Below are 25,746 nucleotides of genomic sequence, written 5' to 3'. Positions count from 1 at the left end.
ATGATTTTTTTTTTATTGCTTGAATCAGTTTGCAATATTCTGTTACCTGTAAAGACTACTCAAACTGCAGAATTTCATTCAGCTCTACTATTTTGTATACATATAAAGTGTGAATTTTTCTGTAACTGAGCTGATTTTGTTTAACACCAGGCACTTTTACTGGCTCATGATAAGGTTGCGGAACAAGAAATGCAACCAGAGCCTGTGACAGATGAAAAAATTTACGAGAATGTTGGTGTGTATGGAGGGGAGACAGTTAAAATAGTTCGCATTGAGAAAGCTCGGGATATTCCATTGGTAAGTACTGGTATTCACTCAGTTATATGTAAAGGAGGTAAGCTTTTTAGTCCTTTGCAGATTGCTAAAAAGTTTTGGAATTTGAATGTGGAGGTGATGTTTAACTTGTAAACACTCTCCCTTCTCTCCAAAATGAGAAATAGTTGCAGACGGTAAACTTCTGTATCTTCATATAGCAGTAGCCATACTACCATTTAAAATCTGTACAACTTCTGTCAACTTGGGTTTGAACAGGACTTCTTGACAGAAATCACTATGTATCCCAAGCTTTGCTGTAGGGGAGCTTATAGCCTTGTGCCAGCCACATTTTTGGGGGGGTTTTGGGGTTGGGGTTTTTTTATCAACTCTCATCTTCTGTTTTGCATCTTTCAAATAAGTGTTTCCTTAAGAATATGTCTTTTAAAAAAATCATGAATCTTATGGTGTGGAGCAATTAAATTCTTCAATCTTTAGTGAAGCTTGAAGAATTAAAGCGGTGGTTTTCTAAACTGGAGCATTGGGTGTATGTCTCTGAGTGGTTACTTGCGTTTTCTTTCAACATAGCTTCTCCACTGGCTTGCAATACATACAATAGATGGCTTTGAGTTTCATATATATAATAAATTCAGAATGTGTTGCTACTATACAGGGTGCTACTGTTCGCAATGAAATGGATTCTGTTATCATTAGTCGAATAGTGAAAGGAGGTGCCGCAGAGAAGAGTGGGCTGTTACATGAAGGGGATGAAGTTCTGGAGATTAACGGCATTGAGATTCGTGGAAAAGATGTTAATGAAGTGTTTGACCTGTTGGTGAGTTGGACACTTCTTGTTTTCCCTGCAAAAAGTATTCCTTTCATAAGACTGAAGCCTGTTGGCTCTGCTTGTCATTTGTACTCATATTTAGCATTAGTTTAAAAGTATTTTCATTCTGATAGCTAGTGTTTATATGTGGAGGGCCATTTCAAGTTTTCTTTCCAATTCATAGTATGATATTAATAAGTATAATGGCAGTTATCTGCAAAAATTAAGCCTGGAAGAGTCAAGCTATTGTCTTGAGACTTGCTTTTAATGATTTCTAAGAAAAACTTTTGTTTAGGTCTGAAAAGCCATGATTTTTCATCTTTGTGTCTGAGTCTGCAATTAATAAATGTATGACTGTGGGATTTGTGGTAGTGTCTGGCTGGCATGGAGGTAATTTTCTTCGTAACAGCTTATATGATGCTGTGTTTTAGGCCGGTTTTAGACTGTCAGCAGTGGTGACAACACACCAGTGTTTTAGCTGTTGCTGAACAGTGCTTGCACAGTGTCAAGGCCTTCTCTATTTCTCACTCTATCATCCCATCCGCAAGTAGGCTGGGGGTGAGTGAGAGGTTGGGAGGGGACACAGCTGGGACAGCTGACCTGGATTGACCACAGTGATATATCATGCCATATAACATCATGCTGAGCAATAAAAACTGGGTGGTGAGTGATTGCCTTTGCATCACTTGTTGGGTGGGTTTTGTTTCCTGTCTTTACCTCAACTCATAAGTTTACCTGCTTTTGGTCTTCCAATTGTCTCTCCCATCCTGCTGGGGAAGGGAAGTGGCGGAGGAGCCTGGTGGGTGCTTAGTTGCTGGCTAGACTTAACCCACCCACAAACTGTATCACTTGGGACCTTTACATGACTAGACTTTTTACTCTTTCCCTCCTGATAAAAAATCTTTTGTCTAGCAGTTTACTGGCATAGACATTTTTCTGTTTATTATACTTCTACCATTTATGACAAAATCATACCTCAGTTCAAAAGCAGCTAGTCAAAACAACAGGCAAGAAATCCATCAGGAACTAGTAAATGGAAGTACTGTCTCTCAAAGGCCCTGTGAGGTTGAATGTCAAAAGCTGGGAATTACTAGTATTTTCTGTTGCCCGATATTGTTCTTTTCTCATGCTTTTCCTTGGCACCTGCTGTTGATCAGTGTCCAAGATGGGACACCTGGAACCTGGCTATGAATCTTTGGTCTGATTGCAGTGGGCAAGACCATTCTGTCAAAGTGAAAACTGATGAAAATGACAATTTTTTTTTTTTTTTTGAGTCATGTCTAACTTTGATATGGAACATTGGAAATACCCACTAGCACTTATTTAATAGGGTCTTTGGGGGAAAAATGAGAAACCTATTTAATAAATCTTTTAATTAGTTGGTAGATCTATGCTCTGTACACAAAATCAGGACAAAGGCCTGGGTTCTGCTGTAGGTTCCATTATTGTACGAAGAATAGCCAGCAATATTCATAGATGAAGTTCTCATGCTACAGTAAGACTGTAGTTTTTAATGGACAATTTCCACATTTAGTTGGATTTTCTTTCTGAAACTTGCTGTCAAAATTTTTCATCTAATGCCTAGAATGAGGTCAAGTGGAGGGAAGGAAGTAGAGGCAGAAATGTGTGGGGTTTTGGCTTTTTTAAAGCCATTTTAAAAGATTCTTACAGTTATTTGAAAAGCCTTCAATCTCTGTGTTTTTGGATCAGAGATACCTGAAATTCTTCATGCTCTGTAATTGTTTCCATTGCCACCTGTTTTTTTGTTTGGTTGGTTGGTTGGTTTTTTTAAAAGCCATATTTAGCTAGTCCTAGCTTCTGAAAAGAGTGTTTTGCAGATGCTTGACAAATAATTCAAGTCTGGTAGTTTAGTTCTCTGCAGAGAGCTTGTTCTGCTCTTGAGCAGCTCCTGCAACGTAGAGTTACAGAGTAAAAGATCTAAAACCACAATGCATTAACATAACAGCAAATTACTTGTTGAAAATTTTAAAAAACCCATAAACTTTTAAAAATATATTTTCAAAATCATTAATTTTTTTAATTCTTTATAAGTTGTCTTTTGTATTTTGTGATGTAGAAGTGAAATTTTGAATCTCTTCAGTCCCCCAAAATTACTTAAAACAGGCACAGAAGGAAATTACTTTCCTTAATTTTGCTTAACCACTTGCTACACAAATGATAATAAACTTGCATGACTTTGGGCAAGACTATTCACATGATCACTGTGAAACTCTATGCATTCCTTGTAGAACTACGCATGCTGACTGAAATTTGTGGGCTTTCCTTTCCTGCAGCTTAATTATGTTATGCTCAGTTATATTTACTTTGAGCCGTAGGTCTGAATTTTTTGATACACATGCATATGCTTCGTTTTATGCAACATTAATCGTTGTGTTACAGTTCATGGTATGATGTATAGGAAGTGAGACATCTGGAGACCTTGTCACAGATTGACACTTGCATTTTATCTAGATATGTTATGTGTGCAAGCACACTCTGTGTACAAGAGTATGCAAAGAAATAAGAATTCTTTAAAGCCAGGACTTTTATTATGTTCTACTTTCTTAGTAAGGGGTGATTACAGTATTGATATTAAGTACTTTACAGATGCAGGATTTCAGTGTTAGTGACATTTTTAAACAGTGTTTTGTATACTTCAGTGTTAACTGCATAAAATCATAGTAGAAATGTTTAGATTTGAAAACACTGTTCCACTTCAGCAATTTTAAAAGAAAGTAATAATCTTTAATATATTTTTTCTTCCCAGCATAGATCCACTTGTTGGTATTTTTGAACAGAACAGGAGAATATTATTCTCCATTTCTCCTAAGTCTCTGCTTGACAGAATTGCAGCTGCTGTATTTCAAATAGAAATAGTTTGTATAATCAAGAATGCTAGGCTTTTAAAATATGAATATCAACATTTGGCTTTCTAACCTGTCACTGAATCAATGCATCTGTATCTGTACTATACCTTTTAAACCAGTTAAGGGGTAGATAATGTGCTAGTAGGAACAGCCTTTTATGGGAATTTTTGCAGCATTTTCTACAATATGTTATTTATTAAAATTCTTAACTGTAAGCCATATTTTGATACTGTATATGAAGAGTCTTATTTTTCATCTCAGGCTGACATGCATGGTACTCTGACCTTTGTATTGATTCCCAGTCAGCAGAGCAAGCCACCTCCTGCGAAGGAGACAGTTGTAAGTAGCTGTACATAGGTTCTTGAGCTTGGTGACATATACCTTGTTTTTCCAGTAATGCGTAGAAAGTTCTTCTATAGGTCACGTTGTAGAACAAAACCAAAACTCAATTGTTTAAATTGGTTTAATTGTTACCAAACTAACACCTGAATTAACTGCTGAAAATGATTGATGGTGTTAAGCTGAAACTATTAGTATGATTTTAACTCAGTTTCTAAAATAGTAAGAAATCGTAAAAGTAGAACTGCTGCTGCTTCTGAAATTCTATTTTGAAATACCCAATTTCTCTATTTAAATATATATCTAAAAATTGGATTGATTGAACTTGCAAATATGCTTTGGGAGGAAAAGTTTGTGTACTGGAAACTTTGTTCCTTATCATTTTAGCTAACATACTTTTCTTGAGATAGCTTTACCAGTTTGAAGAAAGAATGCACCAATTTATTCGAGCCAAACAAAAACATTAGTGGTTGGTAACAAAGTAAAATATTTTACCAGTGAAACTTAACCTAAAACCCAGCAAATGTGTTTCAATCTGTGAATATATTGGGTATTTTAAACAAATCAGAATATCTCTGATACTTTTTGAATGCAAAGAACTTAAATCAGTAGTTCAGGGGAGTCTGCCTCCTAAAATGGTGAGGAAATTGCATAAACTTCAAAATTAACAGAAGTTGAATTCAGGCCTTCACCTCCAACCTAGCACAACTGTGTCTTATCCATTGCTAACCTATGTCATGAGTCCATTCTAGTATCTCCTGTATGCCCCAGATAAAGCTTCCACTTTATAGAACTTTGGGGGTTTTATATATTGGAGCTCCACTGCTGTCACAGGAAGATTAATTTTTCAGAAGTCACATGGGTTTTTTCTTCTTTTTTTACATTTGATCACAGATACACGTGAAAGCACATTTTGACTACGATCCTTCTGATGACCCTTATGTCCCCTGCCGAGAGTTAGGCCTATCTTTCCAAAAAGGAGATATACTCCATGTGATCAGCCAAGAAGATCCAAACTGGTGGCAGGCTTACAGAGATGGAGATGAAGATAATCAGCCATTGGCAGGCCTTATCCCTGGTAAATAAAGCTCTAGAAAAAGCCTGACAGCTAGTTGTTCCCCTAACTACAGGAGCAACATTCTGGTTTTCAAAGACTCATATACCCTTAAGTATCTGTGACTTTGAGCCTTTTGCAACAGAGCCTGCTGCAGGTTATGTAATTCACTTACTTAAAAGGTTGACCTTGTAGAGGCATCTCCACGTATAGATGTTACATGCAGAGTAAAGCTGCCATTTCCACTGCAGTTCACCTTGCAAGAGCTACCCTGCTCTGCCTTTGTTCCTCAACCTTGGGGACTCTGTGGATTCAGAGTTCCCTCTGCTGGCTACGGCAGAAGCTAAGGCTCTGCAGAGGAGAGCAGCTGTTACATTTCTTTCTGTATGGAGTAGTCTATTTGAAAAAATGTTGCTGTTTTGCGGTAACTTTTCTGCAAAGCAAAGAGCTTCAGTTACAAGTAACAGTCATGCTTCCTTTCTAACTGTTGGGGGCTGTTGAGTAATGGGGGTTTCAGACAGTGAAGCCTGTGTAGAATTTCTACATTGAAATATGTACTGTACTCTAGTTCATTAAAGATCTGCTGATCTGTTAAACACAGTGACCAAAAGACTTTCAAATTCCATAGAACATCGCACTGTTACTTTATGACATTTGAGTAAGTTGGGAGGAACACCGATTTAAATACAGGCTAATCTTTTTCAAGCAGAAGTAAAAAAGATTTCATATAAATAGAACACATTTAACATACAAAAATAATTAGAAAACCATATCATCATAGTGGGGAAACATAGTCTTTCCAGTAGTTTCAATTTTGCAGGCAAAACTGTCCAGAATAATACAAATGCTTTGCAAGCCTTTCTTGATGAATATATTTTCAAAGCAATAAACAAGCATTGCAGCAATTATAATTTCTCTTTTTAAATTTCTCTTATGTCATATTCTGCTAGAACTTTCAGAGATGTAAAAGCTTAGGAAAAAGTAAGTCATTACAAAAAAGTATGTAAATTATTTCTAAACGTTAACTGCTTTTGTACTTTTTTCCTAAATGCATTAAGGAAAAAGTTTTCAGCAACAAAGAGAAGCAATGAAGCAAACCATAGAAGAAGACAAGGAGCCAGAAAAATCAGGTTGGATATATGCTTTCCAAGGAAAAAAAAAGTAACTCTTATAGAGATGCTAATTAGTGATATCTGGAACCTTGTCATTGTAGAGTTGCAGAAGATTCTTCTGTTTTCTGTAATACAAGTGGGATGATTCTTTGAAATTCTTCATGTAAATACAGGTCTAAATTTAGCACTTGGTTGTATAAATCACAAGTTTTTTTCATTACTATGTACCATGTAGTTTGGATGATGGAGAATTTGGAAAGCCCCTTTTTTCTTAAAGAATTTTATCTGCCATAACTCAGTTGAAGTCCTTGGCATGCAATATTTGCTTAGTACACCACACTGTTTTAATGAACTGAAGTATATTACGCCTTTTCAAAACTGCAGAATAAATTCTCCACTTTAAAGGTCCAGTTAGTGGGTGGGATAGGAAGCTTTTTAGTCTGTGGGTATTTGATTGTCATGTTTTTTATTTTGCTTAGGAAAACTCTGGTGCGCAAAGAAAAACAAAAAGAAACGGAAAAAGGTTTTATACAATGCAAATAAAAATGATGGTAAGCAATGTCTTTTGCATGTTGCGTGCACTTATAAGCAGCTGTAAAAGATTCTATAAATACCCTTGTGGAAAGAATGCTGAAATTCAGGATATGATGTTAGAAATACTGCCTGATGTTCTGTTTGGGAGCAGTAGTATGGTTTGTAACAGCGTTTAGTGAAAGATGTAAAAGAGGTGGCAGAATTTGTAGGGCCATTTACTGTCTTTAATAAAGACCAGGTGATAGGGGTAAAAAAACAGATAGCTTTTTAGGCGTGGAAGCACTCATAATTTTACAATGATTGAACCAACTTATTATGGTTTTGTAATATCATCTCACTCTGCGTAATTAAGTTTAGTAAATGCAAACTTTTTCCACAGAGATTTTGTAGGCTATTTATGCTATATTCCTACAAAAGTACCTTGGGACTGGGATAATGGTTTTTGTGGTTGGGCATAAAGTGTTATACTTGTACTAGAAACTTGTTCCTTGGCAAGAAAGTTGTTTCTTGAATTTATGCTACTACTTATGAGTAGTAAGTGGAAACACATTTTCTTTCTCCAGAAACAGGGTGGGGGAAGCCTCATCTTACTGGACAAGTGATGATCTTTGGGTTCTGTTGCTTTGGTGACTCACAGTTAGATGCTGGGCAGAGTCAGGAGCTGCATGAAACCTGATTCCTCATGACAGGAAATACATGCAACTAGCAGTGAAGTATGTTCTGACCATTGTTTCTCTCTCAAGATTATGACAATGAGGAAATTTTGACCTACGAGGAAATGTCACTGTATCATCAACCAGCAAATAGGAAACGGCCTATTGTTCTGATCGGCCCGCAGAACTGCGGCCAAAATGAATTGCGGCAGCGACTTATGAATAACGAAGTGGATCGCTTTGCCTCTGCGGTTCCCCGTAAGCAGATACAATTGCTTATTCTGAACATTGCAGACAAATATTCTTGTGTTGAAAATAGCAGTTAGGAGTTTGGGGGTTTTAAGCAGGATATAGTCAGCTTTTGGATAAAGGACAAGTAAAGTTATATCTTGTGTGGCAAAAAGGAGCTTGAGTAAGTCAATGCAAATCCAATATCCCAACGCAGTGTTGTAGAGGCATTATAAGACATCCATACATTTCAGTTTGAATAAAATTTGAGTTACAGAAGTTTAAAAAAGAAACTGATACATTGGTCAAATGTACGTATCCTGCACAAAAAATTTAGGTGGCTTTAGTGCCTTCCCAAACCACTTATGTTTCAGTGAATTTTATATTTTTAACATCTAATGGTACGCTATATTGTTTTCAGACAGCTTAACAATATAACTTGTTATAAACAACTAATAGCTGTTTTCACATCCAGAATGCAGTTGTAAAGGTGAAACTATTCCCTTTCTTGTTGACTTTTTTTCCCTCTAGATAATGTAAACAAGACCTCTGAATGTAGGTTCAGCCTTTGGCAACTTAATCTGTCCAGGGATATTCTAGAAAATAAAATACTTGCATTTCTTGGATATTTCAAATGCCTCTTTTTGCTTGGTTAGCAAATGAAGAGAAATACTTATTTCTCCTCTTCAGTTCTACAAGTGTATCACTGTCTCAATTTTTTTTTGTTGCTCTTGTTTGTAGATACTACTCGGAGCAGGCGAGAGACTGAAGTAGCTGGCAGGGATTACCATTTCGTTTCCCGACAGGCATTTGAGAGTGACATAGCTGCAGGGAAGTTCATTGAATACGGAGAGTTTGAAAAGAACCTCTACGGTACTAGCATAGACTCTGTGCGGCAAGTAATCAACTCTGGCAAGATATGCCTTTTAAATCTTCATACCCAGGTATGGCAAAGCTGTTTCCTGTCGTGTTTTAATTGTAGAAGGTACTGTGACAGTCTAAAGAGCTGTAGTTGATTCATATAAAATGAGTGTGTTTTCAAAGTACATTTTCATATTTATTCCAAGTTTTCTTTCAGTGATGTTCAGTTAACTCTGTTTAGCGTGTTATGAATACAGCTTGCTTGTTCCTCGTGTGGAGGTATACACATGTTATTTATCTGTGCTAAAGGTAAAAGGGGCCTTAGTTCTCACCAACTTTAAGTATCTGGAAACCATCTGAATTGAAAAATTAATTAAAATAAGATTTGAGTGTCTCGGGCTTCCATATACTCTGTGAGCTCTGAGGTTTTTGAAGATGGAGAGGAAGTTGTTTGTGATGATACTTGGAAACTGCATTGCGGGAATGTTTATGCAGTTCCATAACAGACAGGATTAAAGTATATCACATCAACTTTGAAAACAAATTTGGTTTTTGTTCTACACCGTTTCAACAAATTGAAAAGCTCTTTACCTGTGACCTTTTGATTATGGACAAAGAAGAGACAAACTATGCATACAGACCTCAACTGGGAAATTTAGTCAAATGTGGGAAAAGGCAGAGTCCTGGAACACAGCCCATTTTCTAATAGATACAATATGTATGAGGTCTACCATTGTTAGGGATGCTCTAAAAGAAGCCCTAAAACTCAGACACATCAGTAAAGTCTGGTAGTATTGAAGCTATAATTAGCCATCACCAGTTGGGACCATGTGATACTTTACTAGGATAGCTCATGGGTATCACAAACCATGTAATAAGTTGAAAATTCATAACACTTGGAAAATTGATCTAGTTCTGTGGTTCTAAAAACTTATCATAGAGACAAGTTGTTTGTCCCAAGACACATAGAAGGAACCTTTTGGAAAATCAAACTACAGTTTGGTTCTTTTTTTCCTGTCTCTTAATATAAATATAATCTGCCAAAAAAAAAAAAGCTAAGCATACAGTAGTAGTGCTTCCGATACCTTGTATTTTAATCTTCAAAACAGAGAGGTTAAACTGTGGTATTTAAAGACTCTTCTCTCTGTTCAAAGCTGATACCATTTCTTAGCATTGTAAGGAAGCTTACTTCAATGTAGGTGACTTTTTTTTTTTTGCTTTTGGATACCAAGAGATATGTTCCTTCAGTTTAGTTATGAAGGATATTCTTGAACAAAAGTAAATGTTTGGCTTACCTGAAGCTGAAAAATGTTGGAATATCAATTTCATAGGAAAAGGTGACTGAACTCTGAGTGGTGGGTGATAATACTGTTATGGTTAATTATACTGCTGTTAATATATTGTACAATCGTCATTGTGTTTGAAGAATGTATTAACAATTATAGCATGTGGTTAATGCATTATTAAATGCCCTTTTCATGTGTGGAACTGTTAAATATTTAATAAATCCTATTTCTGCAGTCACTGAAGACACTACGTAATTCTGACTTGAAGCCGTATATTATATTTGTCGCACCACCTTCACAAGAGAGATTACGTGCTTTATTGGCCAAAGAAGGGAAAAACCCAAAGGTAATGTGTCTAACACTTCTTCTGAAACCATACTGGTTTTTATTTACAGATCTGGAATGGTTTTGGCAAACACATCTGTATACTCTTTATTTGGAACTGGGAGATGGTAACTGTACTGACACTAGATGGGAAGCAGTGTAGTTGAGATCTGTGTGCTCCAGGTTAGTAGGCAGGCCATACTAAGGGAGGGGCTCAGGATGCTTTTGCCTAACTGAATGTGAGAGGTATGAGGCAAGGGAATCCACTGCTAATTGAGTAATCCTGGGACACAGTGTCTTAGTTGGTTTCCCTGCATTCGGGTACAAAAATATGACCCTTTATTTCAAAACTGTGGAAAACCCAGCTTTGTCTTGAAGAAAACCTGAGAGTAATTCTACGGGGCAAATGATTATTGTTTTTCTTTTGAGAACTTCTCTGTCCTTGGAAGAGCATTTACTTGAAAAGGTATTCCAAAACTCTTCAGATGGTTATTTTAATTCTTGATCCTGTAGGATCACTTTTTGTGTTTCAACCAGAGTTATGTGAAGATCTCAGCTTATCCAGTTCAGATTGTTTAGTTAAATGAGAAGTTAGTTCTGCAGACTGAAATTCAAACCAATAGATTAAACCAGGATGTCTGAAAGCTCAGAAAAGGCCCTTATCAGCTTGAGAGATACAACATGCTTATTGCTAGGATAATGAAATACATTGATCTTCAGCTTTTCAACTGAAATCTACCCTACAGTGGTTGGCGGGAGAGCTTTGCCACCCTAGTATCTTCAAAGTACTAATTGAACATAATGCAGTTCACACTGGGGAAGAACAGTCTTCCCAGCATAACTCAAAGGGACTCCTGATATGCCTGTTGTCAGGAATTGTAACTCACTGTGATCTGCAGCTGTGTTGTTTTGCTCTCCATGTTTGATGCCAGGGTGATGTATTGCCTGGATGCAAGAACTAGAACTCCATTAAAGTCCAAGTCTTAAAACAGTGGGATGACTTTTTTCCCCTGAGTCAAATATCATACTCTTTAAATGAGCATGTTTCCTCCTTCATGGTTATGCAATGAATGAAACTTTATTTTACATAAATACTTCATCTTATGTATGTCCTAGGTTTTTTTATTGCAGTAGTCAAGGAATCCATTTGCAATAAAAATTAATAGACTGTTATTGATGTTACACTATGCCTGTTTTCTTTCTGATTAATCATATTGGAGATGTATTTATTTCAGTTGGGTAAATGCTATTGTATTAAACCCCTTCCCCTGATAAAGAAAGGGGTATTTCTTGTATGTATGCCTGTAGTGGCTTTGATTTTCTTAAGTGTATATAACACATAGAAAAAAATCTTGAAAGCCTGAAGTCCCTTTTGAAAATATCCCCTTTAGAAAATTATCTCAAAAATTGTACCAGAATATTCCTTTATATAATACAAAAATAAGCTGCAGAAGAGAAAAAAAACACACACTTTTAGAAGCCAAGTGTAAGAAAATTCTGAAGTAAAACAAACCATTTCTGCTTCTCCCTTTGCATTATTTATCTACATCTGCAGTATTCTTGCTTTTGATGTATGTACTCTCAGCTCCCAAATTGTTTTCCATTTTCTGCAATGTCACTTACCTGATGCTGTGGTGATTTGATCAACTTCAATGTATAGCTCTCACAGTGGTTCTCATTGCGGTTTATTGGTGAAAATATGTCAATGATAGCTGTTGCCTTGGGTTGTCTGGTGTTTGTAGTGCTACATCTCCAGAGGAGTGTTGTCTTGTTCTACACCATTCAAACTTTCTCTCACTATCTCTGCCATCTCCGGTCTTTTTCAGAGGGGTAATGAGCTTAGCAACCTAACTTATTTTTCAGAAACATGATTTAAGAGCCTCCGTGAGATGAATGTCATAAAATGAGCAATGCTAGATCTTCCTCATTTACTACAGTTATTTACTGTTTACCACTTACGGCCAATCGGAAAGGATTGTCTTGAGTGCCCTTTGCTTTCAAATATGTATCACGGTTCAATGTTTTTGCGAACTTTTCAATAGTTGATAACAATACCATGAAAATTTGTGTAAAAAAACTTTTGCTTTTGTTGTTACCTTTCCCTACTCTGTTGTTGGTGGTGAGAAGCTTACAGACATGCACTAACTATCCACTTTTGCTTGTAGCCAGAAGAGCTGAGAGAAATCATAGAGAAGACAAGGGAGATGGAACAGAACAATGGCCACTACTTTGATACAGCAATCGTGAATTCAGATCTTGATAAGGCGTATCAAGAGTTACTTCGGTTAATAAACAAACTTGACACAGAACCCCAGTGGGTGCCCTCTACCTGGCTACGATGAGAGAGCAATTCCAAGGGACAAACGGACTTCAATATAGTAATCTTTCCAAGGAGATTGTGTGTAGGTCTGCCCGATTCTAGTATAAATGCGTGTGAGCTCTAGACCTCAGTGGCTGCATCCTTAGCCAGTGAAATTGCGTATTACTGAAAAAATACGCTAATCAGCTTGTGAGCCAATTTAACTGATCTAAAGATTGTCCAAGCTTTCTTTCTCTGTGGTCTAGAAATGGAGACCTTGTAGTAAATTCTAAAGCTTTAGATAGATTTTTTTTTTTCCTAGCAACTACTTTTATACATAAATCCACCTTTTTTACCTAGAATCAACCTTATGAAATCAAAGATTTTAAGTGTGTGTGTGTGTATATACAGTCCATGCTGTCACATAGTTATAAATATGAATGTTATTTAACACTTAACTTAATGACTTTGTGGGACATGATGGTAGTTCAGGAGCATAGTTCTACAGATCGTTGGGTAGAGAACCTACACATGAAAAACATTAATATCAATGAGAAATCGCTCTTGTTCAAAAAATAGAATGAAGATGCCGCTCTGGTCTGGAGCTGCCTTGCGAGGCTTGAGTTAACACTTTAATTCTCAAACATTCCACTTTCTAACAGCACTGTAATTGGGGAATGTGTATAATGTAAATATTTCAATTCTTGTGTCTTTTTAGTCAGACTTTTAAAATCAGATTTGACTGCACATTAATTTTAGGTCCAAAGATGAGTATTATATTGATCTTTTAGATGTGATATTTTTATGGAATTTTCTTTAAAACATACTGACTGATTGGAGTCGCTGTTTTCCACAGATCTGTAGAGATATTTAGAAAGGCAGAGGTTATATTTTTGTGAAAAATAGATAGTTATAAGACATGCTGCTTAAAAGTCAACTGAAGTTCTCATGTTTTATAACAGAATACTGACTAAAATAGACTGATGTGCTGAACATTGGCAGATAGTGGGGGTTTTTAATCTCTGCAAATGGTTCATCTTGTGGCTGGTTGGCCTAATGGATAACGAACTGGAATTAAAATAGCTGAATGTAGCTACCGTTTATAAATATGTATTGCCATTCACTAGCTAACATATTGTGCTGCATTTGCTCAGTACTGCAGTGAAAGTATGTGTAAAACACTGGTAACTGGCTGAGAAGTCACAAGAAGGGGGAATATTTGTAATTCTGAAACAAAAAACTTGAAACAGGTGAACAAAAGGCAAGGTCTGTCTCCTAGCGTGTTCTGCAAAGTAGATTGGAACATCTCTGCATCCTGAAATGATTCCGAGCTGTGAAGGTTTAATAACTAAGGCTATGCGGGCATCTGCAGCAGGGCTGCTCTATCGCTGAAGCTAACTGAATAGTAGCATCTTGGCTGGTTTGGTTTGGGGCAGCACAAAGAACCTTGACTGTGAATATCTCTAATTGTAGCCATGGTGTCTCTTTGTTCCTACAGGTAAAACACTGGAGTTACATCAATGTGTAGTTCGCTCCTGTCTAATGTTGAGGGATGAAAAAGTAGTTGATTTTTTTCCATGCTGTCTTGCATATTTTTTTTTCTGCAAATGTTAGTGGAACAAATTCACACCCATAGATAAATAGAGAGCTCAAAGTATACAGCAGATACAAATAAATTGTCAGGTAACTTTTCTAGTTACTGAACTAACATTCAGTACAGTTTTGCATTGAAAAATGGAAGTAGAGAGTGTATTCCTGTCTTGTTAGAAAGCAAAATTATTTGCTGGTTTAATTAGTATTTAGGGCTGAAAAGCAATTAAGCAGTAAGTAATGACCCTTCAGAAAGAAAAGGAAGGGGTTGGAAACTTTAATATCTTTAGTTCAATTTGGTGTTAGAAATAATGTTCTAGCTGTTGGCCTAAGGGCTGGATATTCAAAATAACGGCTTTTTGCCTCACATTGCAGGCACGCTGTCAGTTTAATCCATAGTTTATGACAACTACAATGTTCAGGTATATTGGATAGTCAGTGTTTCATAGATGCCAAAATAGTGTATTGATTCTACCCTTTTTAAAGAAAGATGAGTGTAGATGTATTAGGCTTTTTGCTATTGTCTCTCTCATAGTTGGACGAGAAGGTGGAAAGCAGTAAAATGTGTAAGGGTGTAACCTAGCTCAGCTCTGTGGGTGCTGTCCAAATTCTTGCAGTCACAATCAGCTCAAGATGGTTGCTGAAACCCCCTTAGGTAGTTGGTGTTCATAGGCAGCGTCAGTCACAGTAAGTCATGCCATTCGTGTGTTTGACTAATGTTTGTCTCCCTGGTTTTTCTGAAATGGTGTACAAAAACAGCTTCTGTACAAATAGCTTTTGAATGTAGACAAAGAATGTTGCTTGAAGTTCAGCTGTACTCTCTTAATTCCCAAGGCATGCAGTACTCGGTGACATCCATGTAGGGAGGTGCTGTCATAGTTTATAACCTATGTTAGTTTTGTCCCCTTCTGAAAGGGAAGGCTTGAGCAGCACCGAGAAATGTACCTGGCTGTCCATCTGCTGCCAGCGTGGATCTGGAACTACCTTGTGTGAGAAATTGTTCTGCCTTCTCTAATGAAGAATGTGTTAATTCCCTTGAGAGTAAAAGAGAATATGCAAACTTCACTGGTGAAACTCTTCAACCTTATCAAGGGCTTTGTAGTGAGCTGTATCAGACTGAAATGAGGGTATCTGCATTTTGACCAGTCCAGATTGAATTAAAAATAAGTGTTAGCTGAATTGCATAAAAGAATTTTTGAATGTAATTATATGTGACTTTTTAAAAATGTAAATGGGGGGTTTACTGCCTTAATTAAGGTAATTTTACTGAGACCTGTGGTTAGCCCCACATTGTACTTTTATACATGTATCTGCACTCTGTATTTGAGATATCACGAACTGCACACTAATGTAAAAATGTAAAATATTTCTAGATTTAAAATAAATCACTGTACAATTTTACTTCTTGTAGTGGATCTTGGGAGTCTTCTTTCTGCCATTTTGCTGAATGTGTGAAAGATGCTGTGACCCATTGGTGCCCTAGAGGATGTTCTCTGTTCCTTCTGACACCGTGCATCCAGTGGGAGAGGTAACATGTCCTCAGACTGACGTTTTTTTCTCTCAAGTTGGACCTGTATCGTACAACAGAGTGTGGACTTACTCAGCTGTGCTGCCTTCAGCTTCAAAAGGGAAAAGAAATGGTCTTGTGCTTCATACAATTATAAAATGACTTTTTAAAGGTGTTAATAGAAATTCATTTCCTTGCACTTACCCTGCATCTGCAGGTAAGTGGTGGATCATGTTTAAAACAAGGTGCTTACCTTGAAGATACTTGGTATTACTAGTACTACTGCTAAGGCATGTGTTCAGTTTGCTGACTGCAAACCAATGTCTTTAGGAAAACAGCCCTTTAAACTGAGCAGCTTTCAGTGACGGCTGCTTATCGGCCACTCTCCTAGACTACCCTAGTCAGCCCAGGACGTGAAGAATCATAGCGAGGATGGATGATGGTACATTGAACCCTGCCTTGCTTGCCAGCCTACTTGTCGCAATGAAGATTTGGAGCAACATGCACCTGGATAGTTGAGAAGAGTTTCTGTGTTGGTGGCAGGAGCAAGCCACTTCTCCTTGGTCACTTACCTAAAGCAGTAAAGGTTAACTGAAGGTGGGCACAGGCTGAAAAGAGATGTGCCCAATGTGGATTCTAAGTTGGGGGCAGGAGATGAAGAGAAAGTTTTATTTTGAAATCAACATGACAGTTCCAAGCTTTTAGGACCACCATCTTCTAGCAGCTTGAGCCAGACACCAGATATTTAACATCTAAAATTTTTACTTGTTTCTAGCACAGACAGTACACAAGTTGGCAAAACTTCTGATTAAAACCATAGATGTTTTAGGCCAATGGTAACAATCGTGCAACAAAAATAAATCACAGAAGACGGTGGATTTCATCAGCAGGATAGAAAACTAGAGTTGTCTTTACTGACATCTGACTTCAGCTGTGCCAATACCTGCTTTAAGCAACTTAAACATTAATAGTTTAGCAGTAAAGAACATTACATGCATCTCCCTTTTTAAATAACATTTTCTTCTTGCACTAGCAAGGGATGAATTAAAGAGGGATCTGATTAGGCAAATCCAGAGCCATCGTGCAAAATCACAGCTATGGACAGTCATTCCTACTAAGTGAAAAAACAGGCTGAACACACGGTAGAAGGCTTTCCTGATAGTAAAGCACCTGACTCATCTCTGCTTTTCCTCCTATGCTTCAGTCAAGTTCCCAGATTTCTAATCTCCCAGGAGAAATCCACAATCCATTCAACTCAAGACTTATTACACCAACTGAGAAGCCACATAAGTATCATTGAGGCAGCATGTCCTGAATTATATTGCAATTGGACATTCTGTATTCTGGGTCCGCTGCTCCATATACAACTGTGCTGGGTTACTCAAAGAGCAGGTCTTCATCCTTCTCTTCTGCTAAGAGATTGGCTGGTTCACGTTCCCCACCAGCAGCCCTCCGCAGCTCCCGTTCTTTCTCAGACTTTTCTTTCAATACTTTTTTCTTCTCCTGGATCTTCTTTAACCTGTGAAGAGAAATGTGGTTTATCTGTGAAAGCAACATCATGTTTTCATAAAAACAGGCTAGCAGCAAAGACGCCATACAACCTGGATGTGATAAAGCTGCCTGGAGAAGTTCCCCAGGAAACGAAAATCCTGTAACAAATGGCAAAAGGCTTTTATCGCTAGCTACTGCCATTGAAAAACTTCATCTCTGCAGATTAAACTCCAAACCATAAATTATATTCTTGACCTTAAGCACTGCATTACACTACTCTGCTTGTCTTTAATGAAGTTAATTCTCCTTTAATCCTTTGACATTTTCACTTTAGGTAGCCCAGAACACTGTCCTCTATGACAGTGGTGTCCTTAAAGCAGAACACCTCAGTGTACTCTATCACTTCATTCCCTCTGGACGATTGGTAACGACAGCTATGTACAACCTAGTAGTGGTAGGGAGTCATTTGTAACTTTGAGACAAGGAATTGCACATCTTCAGTTGCCCAGCTCTGGAAACTCAATGCGTGGTAAGTACCAGATCATGTTTAACAGTGTTCACTGCCACATTTGGTGAACGGTTCTCATAAGTCCCTTCTGAGGAATGGTTTAGTTGAGAAAAAGGGACCAGTCTAGTCTTGGTTCAGATATCTACCTGTAGAATTCCTCTCGTTCCCGTTCATCCAGTTCTGTGATGATGTAAGAAAGAGTACGCTCGATCCTGGGAATAATCACTAAAACAACAAAAAAGGAAGTTGTTGGACTGCTGTTTTATTAGCCAGGAAGTTACCTAATGCAGTGCACAGATGGTTATTTAAAGTCAATCCAGTAATTCTTTTGGCTAGGGGATATTTACATGTCTTTCATGGAAGATCATACTATTTCACTATGGACAGGTACATAAAACTGTTTTCTTCTGTAAATCCAGGACTAAACTAGGACTCTGAACATCAGAGAGTCTCCCATAGCACATCCTTTTGAAAAACACAGTGGAATCAGTAAGCACTGATCCCTGGTTGGTTGTAAGGTCCTTTTTCCCCATGCAAGAGGTGGGCGAGATTTGAATTAAAACTATGTTCTTCCATCACATTATTTCAGAAACTTCTGTTCAATACAGCACTTTTGCTCACAGAATTATGATCTCTGAAAAAGCCACCATGGAAACAAATACTCAAATATAACACCATCACAAGGGAAGAGATAAGACATAAAGCTTTAACACCCAACTGGGCAAGCTTTGTGCCAGAATCACTTTTTGAAAGGAGAAAGCTGTTATCAGTACCACCAAAGTTGTCTGGAAGGCTGCAGAGGAAACCTTTTCTACAGTCAAATTTGCAGAGTGATAAGCTGCAGATAAGGCCTGCACATTCAAAGGAACAAGCCTATGAAAACAGTACTGAAAAGGACAGTTTAGAATCATGTACTGAAATAAGCTATTGCATACATGCAAAGATGGTTAAATCCCAGCTGCTAACGACTCAGGAACTTGAAACAGTCAAAGCACCCTGGCTACTGCAGCAAAAGGAATCACACCAATATTATGCATGGAGACAGAAAAACATTACGCATCCCAAATGAAAAAATACTTACCATGTTCAATTGCATTCACACGTCTGTTTGTTATTTTAATGGCTTCATCCAAAGTAACAAAGGATGTCTGATGGAAAGGGATTAAATAATTAATACATAACAAGACAAATTTAGCATTTCTATCAATTCTATACACAAAACCAAATAGCACTTGAAAGCCAAAGCGAAGTCTATAATGTAGCGTTACAGACTCCATTCTTGATAGAAGCAGAATTTTTTTCTCCTAATGTCAGTAGCATGCTGAACACTGCACATTAGCAGTTACAAATACTAACTCCCAAAAGTTTCTTCTTGGCATTAAGGAGTAAGGACTTCTTTGAAGCGGTAATGTAACTCTGTTTTATGGCTGAAAAAGGTTTGCAACTTTGTACAGTGCTGAGACTAAAGGAGTGTAGTACAGGTCAAAGTATTAAGCTACAACCACTGATACTACGTTACTTTCATTTCAGAACCATGAGAAACCAACGCTTCCCTTCTCATTTCCCACCAACCTGTAAGGAGGCCAGTTCCACAAGCAGCTCAACAGCTTTGGCATAGTTCCTCTTCAGCTTAGCCAGCTGTTCTCCACCTCTGGCCAAGCCAGTCAGCTCATAGCCTGAAAAAAAAAATCATCAAATAATATTTGTTGCTATTGCTACTATGGTGGGTTTTTAACTAGATAAAAAATAGTACTTTACAGGGATACAGACAGCTCGGCAAATGACAAACTAAAGCCTTTGCCTAGTAACAAATTGTCTTTATAGTGGCTTATGTTACTACAGATCATTGTTGTGCATTTCCATGCTAAGACCTACCTGTCTCAAAACCTGGTAATTCAAGACAAGCCTTCTCCTCATCTGAAAAGCTCACTGATTTAGGAAATTAAAATCCACTATAGTCCCTAATAATCCCTCCATGTCACAGGAACAGGGCAAAGCATCATAGAGGAAGGAAGTACACCTATGCCTATGATGTAAACTGACTTATCAGCAAGATGTGACATGACAAGTATTTTTGTTTTAGCATAGAATAGCTATAAGTACGTGTAAGACAGAAAAAAACTTGTGTTTTGTACTTACTGTCCCCTCCTTCCTGATAATGCTCAAAAACTGGCAAGGTTACACCTGACAAAAATGAACAAGAATGCATGTAAGAGACATAAAGGGTTATAGATTTATTAAGTACAACTCACTTCAACCCATTTTCTTCTAATAAATTATGTAAGCTCTGTTGTTTTGTTTCCAAAATCTTCCTATATAGCTTGGAATGATTAAGTCATGCTGGTTCTGATGTCTTAATATAGAACTCCAGAATTGTACTGAGATCATAGAGATCTAGAGACATGAAAAATTCAGGGAAGTATTCCAGTTTATTCAGTGTTCAGTTTTATTATGTTTCTGTTTAGTAAGGTATTCCCTGTGCTTAAGGAATACTTTAAGCATTCAATACTGATTAATTTTTCTTGTTTTCTTCACAGACAATTATTGATATGTTATTTCCTGAAACTTCTTTATGTTTTGATACTTAATTTCCTGATCTATTTTTCAGTAAAGCTCTATGGAAGTTATGCTTTGTCTGAAGCTTTAGAAACTGAACTGCAGGTTATGCATACTGATTTAATTTTATGAGAGATAAATAACTAAATATAAAAATTATCTGGTGTATGGGAAAAAACCCAGCAAATTACAAGTGTTCCTACTGTATAAGAGAAACAAAGAAGAGGAGACAGTGTTTAGATACATTCTTGCATATTTCAGAGTCTCCTCCCACAATTCTCTTAAAGAGTTGAAATACTCATAGTCTGGAAAAAATCACCTGCTACGTTGTCTTTTTTAGCTCTGATCTTGACTTGAGCTTTGTTCACGTTTTGGATCACAGTGGTACTGTAAGGAAGAAAACATACACCTTAATCAGGAAAGCTGAAGTGGTTCATCAAGTCATCATTATATACAAGATGAAGTAGTTATCAAATAGCTGTAAAGATTTGTAAAGAAATTGTCTTCAGCTCAGTTCTCTATGCAATTCATCGCACAGACTTTGAAGCTAACACAGATGCTTTGAAAGAAATAGATTTCCAGCAATGTTTGGAAAGTTAAAAGATGTAAAGTCTGTGAAATGTAACTTTAGAAATGTCTTAGACCAAGTATACAAAACATAACTAAAAACTAGCCAGTTATTTGGCAAATTACTTTAAAATATTGTAATGACATTGAGTCTAATCGACCTGTGAGACTTTTTTGCCCAATAAAAGTGAAGGAATTTCAAGGCTTTAATGCAGATCAAGGCCATAACATTTTGTTCATTTGAGTTTGTATGTATTCTTTCAGAACAGTTATGAGTTTGTTTACCCGCTAACTCTATGATATTGACAAACTTAAGCCTGTACAACAATTTGTCTTGAAGAATTCTAAAGTGTCTTAAGGTCTTCCAAGAACAGGTCACTATAGCCAACTCTTCTACTGAAGTACAGTTTGCTTCCGGGGTGGAATCTGTTGTTTATAGCTAAACACTGTGACTGGTTAGGACAGGAAACAGCACCATATCCAAGTGAAAGGGCAAAAAGACTTTTCTCCAGCAGCATAGATTATTACTGTGTCTGATCACTTAGTTCTCCCCCATTAATTGGTAGTACCATCAGCTGAATCATTAACACTTCCCCAACTTTATTCCACAAGATATATGCACACTTGAATGAATTACACAAAGACCCTAGTTAAACTTTAATTTATTAAAATACAATTAAAAAAATATCCTACTGGAGGAAAAAGATGTGTTTCCCCTCTCACATACAGCCCTCGCTAGCCCTAGTGAGACAAGAGGTCAGTGAGATAGGAAGTTAGAACAATTAGTAAAATTTTTGTATGACTTACTAGGAGAAAATAACACACATTACATCCAGCCCTCAAATTCACAAGAAAGAACAAAATAATAAGTAGTCCAGTACTCTGCTATAAAGTCTTGTTTCCCTACATTTTAGATTCCAAGCTGCAAAAAGCAGCACCTTCTCAAATCAAGGATTTGTATGGAAAGTAAATTCTGTTAATCTTTCCACTTTGTTTAGCTTCCAGTGGAGTATACATTTTCATCATGCAATCTCTCTCCTGCAGTGATGTCTCCCACCTTTACCTAACGGAATTCAGTTCACCCTGCCCTATCCACTGTCTTTTTTTATTATTTTTAAAGTGCATTTAAGAATTTTACCCTTTTTTTTTTTCAAAAGAGAAATCAACAATTTGTTGATCTTTCTTTCCCATGAGTAGGACATCCACAAGATCAGCAATCCTCACCTGAAATCTCCCGCTGTAAACTTTGCCTCAGCAAGCGAAAAGGCAGCTTCTCTCATCACCTCACCCATCAGCATCTTAGTCTGTTAAAAAAAAAAGGCAGCAAATACAAGGTACGTCATTACTCCTTTTCCAGGATAAATAAACAACAGCATAAAGAGAAGAATAAGAAATTTAAGAGAGTGAGAAAGGCCTGTATGTGTAGTTTACTGTGAAACTGCAAATCTTAATTCCCAGGTGACTATTTTTTCCCTATTTTTACACATTTGAAGCCCTTGTAGCAAAAACCCATGCTATTGAGAAGCAAGAGCCTTTGTGTATTAGTCTATACAAAACAAGATACAGAGTGCCAAGAGCTTGTCTACAGCACAGCAAGAAAGCACTACTGCTAACTATGGATGTTGTAGCAGTTGCAGCCAAAACAGTACAACTAAACCCCATCTAGTGTGGTAGAACAGAGCAAGCCATATCAAGCTCTACTGAGTATCTCAGATTTGTCATTCAAGTTGCAAAGGAAGAAGGAGGACTCAGTGTTTCTTCATAAAGGAACAAGTTCCATCTGGACAAAACTTCCACTTTCTAGTGTACTGAGTCATGCAGGAAACATTATAGATCTGCAGTATTCTCTCAAGCCAGATAAAGCAACAAAAATGGGGCTACAGAACATGTTAAATCTACTCCTACAGTATCGGGCAGCATCACAGCAAATTCCCTGTAATGTAGAAGAGATGATAGGGAACTTGGGACACGAAAACAGACCCTAAGACTGGTCAGAAAGAGGTGAAGAATATTAACTCTTACAGAATTTCTCTATTATTGTAGCCAGGAAAACATAATTCTGCTCATCTGCCCTCCATAGCCTCACTTACAAAAAACAGGTTATCCACAAAGTTGTCCTACAGTCCAGCCCACCTAATGAAGTTAGCAGAACAGGAATGTACAACTGACAGAACAGACATTTCAAATAAAGTGAATCAAACAAAGGAAAATTCTAATTTACCTACCTCAATAATTTTCTTAAGGATCTGCCTGAATCGAAGTGTCAAAGCATCGGATTTTTTCTTCAAGAGGTTACGACCTGTTTGGGCTCCTTTCAAACGAGCCTTCATGATGGTCTGAGCCCTGTTAAACAGAGAAATAAATAAAAATGTCCTGCATCATCTGAAGGGATTAGGAAAAAACTTATGCAAAGTTTTCTGACATGGACATGACTGAAATTATGAAGCAATCAAGAAATATCAGTGCAGTAAAACAGGATGGCCACTTCAGGATAGAATTTTATATTCCCATTTAATATCAAGGGAATTTATTATATTTATCTCCATCATCAGTGAGAATTACAAGGTTATTGTCTGCAAAGTCAAAGATCATGGAAAATTGACAAGTCATTTTTCAGAGCTTCCGTAATAGGAAATAAGAATTTTCATTTTTTTTTGATGACTTACAAGTGCCAGAAATGCACCAGAAATCAAATGACACAGTGGAATCCATTACTTTCCACGTCTACTGGCATGTGATGAGAATAGCTCCATTAATGTCTACCAAATACTTACAACTGAAAGGTACAAATACTTTCTGCGTGTTTATGATTTGAAAAAAAAAAGTTAAAGAGTAAAAAGGCAGCTTTACTTTCACAACAAGCAGGACTCTGTCACCACCTTGAACTAGTTCACTCCATTCAGCACCTGCCAGAGACTGGCTGACCTTCTAGTTCAAGCAAGATTCCACAGGCTCTGAGAGTGCATTAAACAAAAGTCTTGTTTACTGTCAAGGAGACTGAGCAGCCTCTGTAATTGATCATATCCAGAACAGAAGAGGCTGATACCAGCAAGCCACTTCATAAAGATTTAAAAAAACCCAAACACCAAACCAAAAAACCCCAAACCTTGTGAAAATCTGTTCTATCAGTTAACCAAAAAAATTGTTGCAGAGGCAGGCAATCTTTATTTTATCATCCTAACTTACATTCCTATCAAAACATCTCCCACATTATTGGTCTATTACCTCATTTGAAACAGGACTTGTAAATATTAAGCCTTTGTACCTCACCACCTTCTTGCCACAATGACATATCAGTCCACAAAATCAGATACCTTTTACATGTGATTGAAGTGCCTCTTCCTTGGACATGTAAACTGAATGAAAATAGCACTATTGAAGAGCAGGAGTGAGACCAGATGACTTAGCCTATACAATAATTTCTTTCTGAACTAAGTTTCAAAACACAACCTTTACCATGTAACATACTAATCTGTCCATATAAACTGTTATTTCATATGTCCTGAGCTCATACATGGGGGAATTATTATTATTTTACATTTGAGGTTTTGTGTCCTGCAAGACTCTTTTTTATAAAGAGCACATCCAGGCATCAACCCAATTTTATGCAAGAAGATTTGAAACAACCTTTCATCTTGAGGCAAAGTCTTCCTGTCCTGGAGGGTTCTGAAGACAAACTGAACACCATTATTAAAACAGCAGGTTTATTAGCACATCAGTTTCGATTGTTTGTGTTCCTTCCAATGTTGACAGTTTTCTAAGCCTTGTCAGGAGACATCTGATTTTATGACAAATAGTTTGCTGTCAGGATCTGGAAAATTACTTGCCTGTCCACTGCACTTTACGTATTTTACTTCCTCCTTTTTTAACACTTTATGGCCAACCTCTTGTACAGCAGTATCGTCTACTAAAAAGTGAAGGGAACGTATGGTTCCATTTGTGCATTTTTCTTATACATACATTCAACAAATGGATTTTAAAAAAATCAAGGTTTGCGTAATTGCGTGATTTCAAACAGCACACCCCACACACACACTGGAACCCGCTTGCTTCTTGGTGCTGGACTTTGCAAAGGCCCTCTGACGGCTGGCAGAGCTAATTTTGAGCCTGAAAAGAGAAACTGAGGAGGAGATCGAACTGCAGCCTTCAGCTGCTTATCGAGGTGCTTCACACGAACGAAGCCCAGAGGGACGCCCGCCTCGGAGGCGCAGGGCGCCCGGGGCAGCAGCAGACACACCACCAACAAAACGATTTCCAGCACGGGAGCTCAGACGGGAAGAGGAGCCCGGAGAGCTCCCGCCTCGGCGGCGCCCCCCGGGGCTGTCCCGGGCACGGCCCCGAGCCCCCGCCGCTCCCACCTCGGCGCTAGCCCGCCCCCGCGGCTGTGCTCGGGGCACGAGGCCGCCGCACCGGGACCGCTCTCCCCCCCCCGCCCCAGGAGCCGCTCGCCCCTCAGCCGGCGCGGCGCAGCAGGGGGCAGGGGCGGCGGCCGGCCCGCAGCGCCCCCTCAGCCCGCCCTCACGCGCGGGGCGGCCCGGCCCCCGGCCCGGCGGACACTCACATCCGCGAAGGGAAGATCTCGATGCGGTCCTTGCCCGACATGGTGGCGGCGGGGGCAGGCGGGGCGCAGGGCGGCGGGGCCCGCTCCGGCTGTCACCGCTGTCACCGCCGCCGGCGTCACGTGACGCGGCCCCGCTGTCCCCGCCCTCGCGCGAGGCGGTGCCCTGGCGGAAGGAGCACCCGGATGCCGGCGCGGCCCCCTCCCTGCCAGTCCCTTGTGGTCACGTGTCGCCCGGGGACGGGAAGGAAGAGACGTAATTGGCTCCCAGGGCTGTTTGTGACACCCGGAGGTCTCTGACTCTGTCAGCCCGCATCGCTCTTAGCGCCCGGTC

The 25,746-nt window shown here is 38.4% G+C and overlaps 2 protein-coding genes across 2 annotated transcripts in view; one reads left to right on the top strand and one right to left on the bottom strand.

The window, feature by feature from the left end:
* Positions 1-15,626, top strand: part of PALS1 (protein associated with LIN7 1, MAGUK p55 family member) — a 58,228-nt gene extending 42,602 nt beyond the window's left edge. The window contains exons 5-14 of the mRNA XM_054826106.1: positions 151-297; positions 926-1,087; positions 4,207-4,284; positions 5,179-5,362; positions 6,397-6,468; positions 6,930-7,001; positions 7,728-7,895; positions 8,607-8,809; positions 10,248-10,358; positions 12,502-15,626. Coding sequence (XP_054682081.1) covers positions 151-297; positions 926-1,087; positions 4,207-4,284; positions 5,179-5,362; positions 6,397-6,468; positions 6,930-7,001; positions 7,728-7,895; positions 8,607-8,809; positions 10,248-10,358; positions 12,502-12,678 — 1,374 coding nt within the window. The 3' untranslated portion in view covers positions 12,679-15,626. The remainder of the gene's footprint in view (positions 1-150; positions 298-925; positions 1,088-4,206; positions 4,285-5,178; positions 5,363-6,396; positions 6,469-6,929; positions 7,002-7,727; positions 7,896-8,606; positions 8,810-10,247; positions 10,359-12,501) is intronic.
* An 850-nt stretch (positions 15,627-16,476) lies between these two features.
* On the bottom strand, positions 16,477-25,592 carry ATP6V1D (ATPase H+ transporting V1 subunit D). The gene is made up of 9 exons (XM_054826105.1): positions 25,416-25,592; positions 23,080-23,197; positions 22,079-22,158; positions 20,607-20,674; positions 19,871-19,915; positions 19,304-19,407; positions 18,813-18,879; positions 17,878-17,956; positions 16,477-17,251 (listed from the first exon to the last, which is right to left on the bottom strand). Exons 1-9 carry the CDS (start codon positions 25,454-25,456, stop codon positions 17,110-17,112), a joined length of 744 nt encoding a protein of 247 aa, XP_054682080.1. The 5' UTR covers positions 25,457-25,592; the 3' UTR covers positions 16,477-17,109.
* Positions 25,593-25,746: the final 154 nt, after the last annotated feature.

The sequence above is a fragment of the Grus americana genome, chromosome 5 (assembly GCF_028858705.1).
Source record: "Grus americana isolate bGruAme1 chromosome 5, bGruAme1.mat, whole genome shotgun sequence".
NCBI lineage: Eukaryota > Metazoa > Chordata > Aves > Gruiformes > Gruidae > Grus > Grus americana.
The sequence above is the reverse complement of the archived record's forward strand: the minus strand, read 5'-3'. Positions and strand labels throughout refer to the sequence as shown.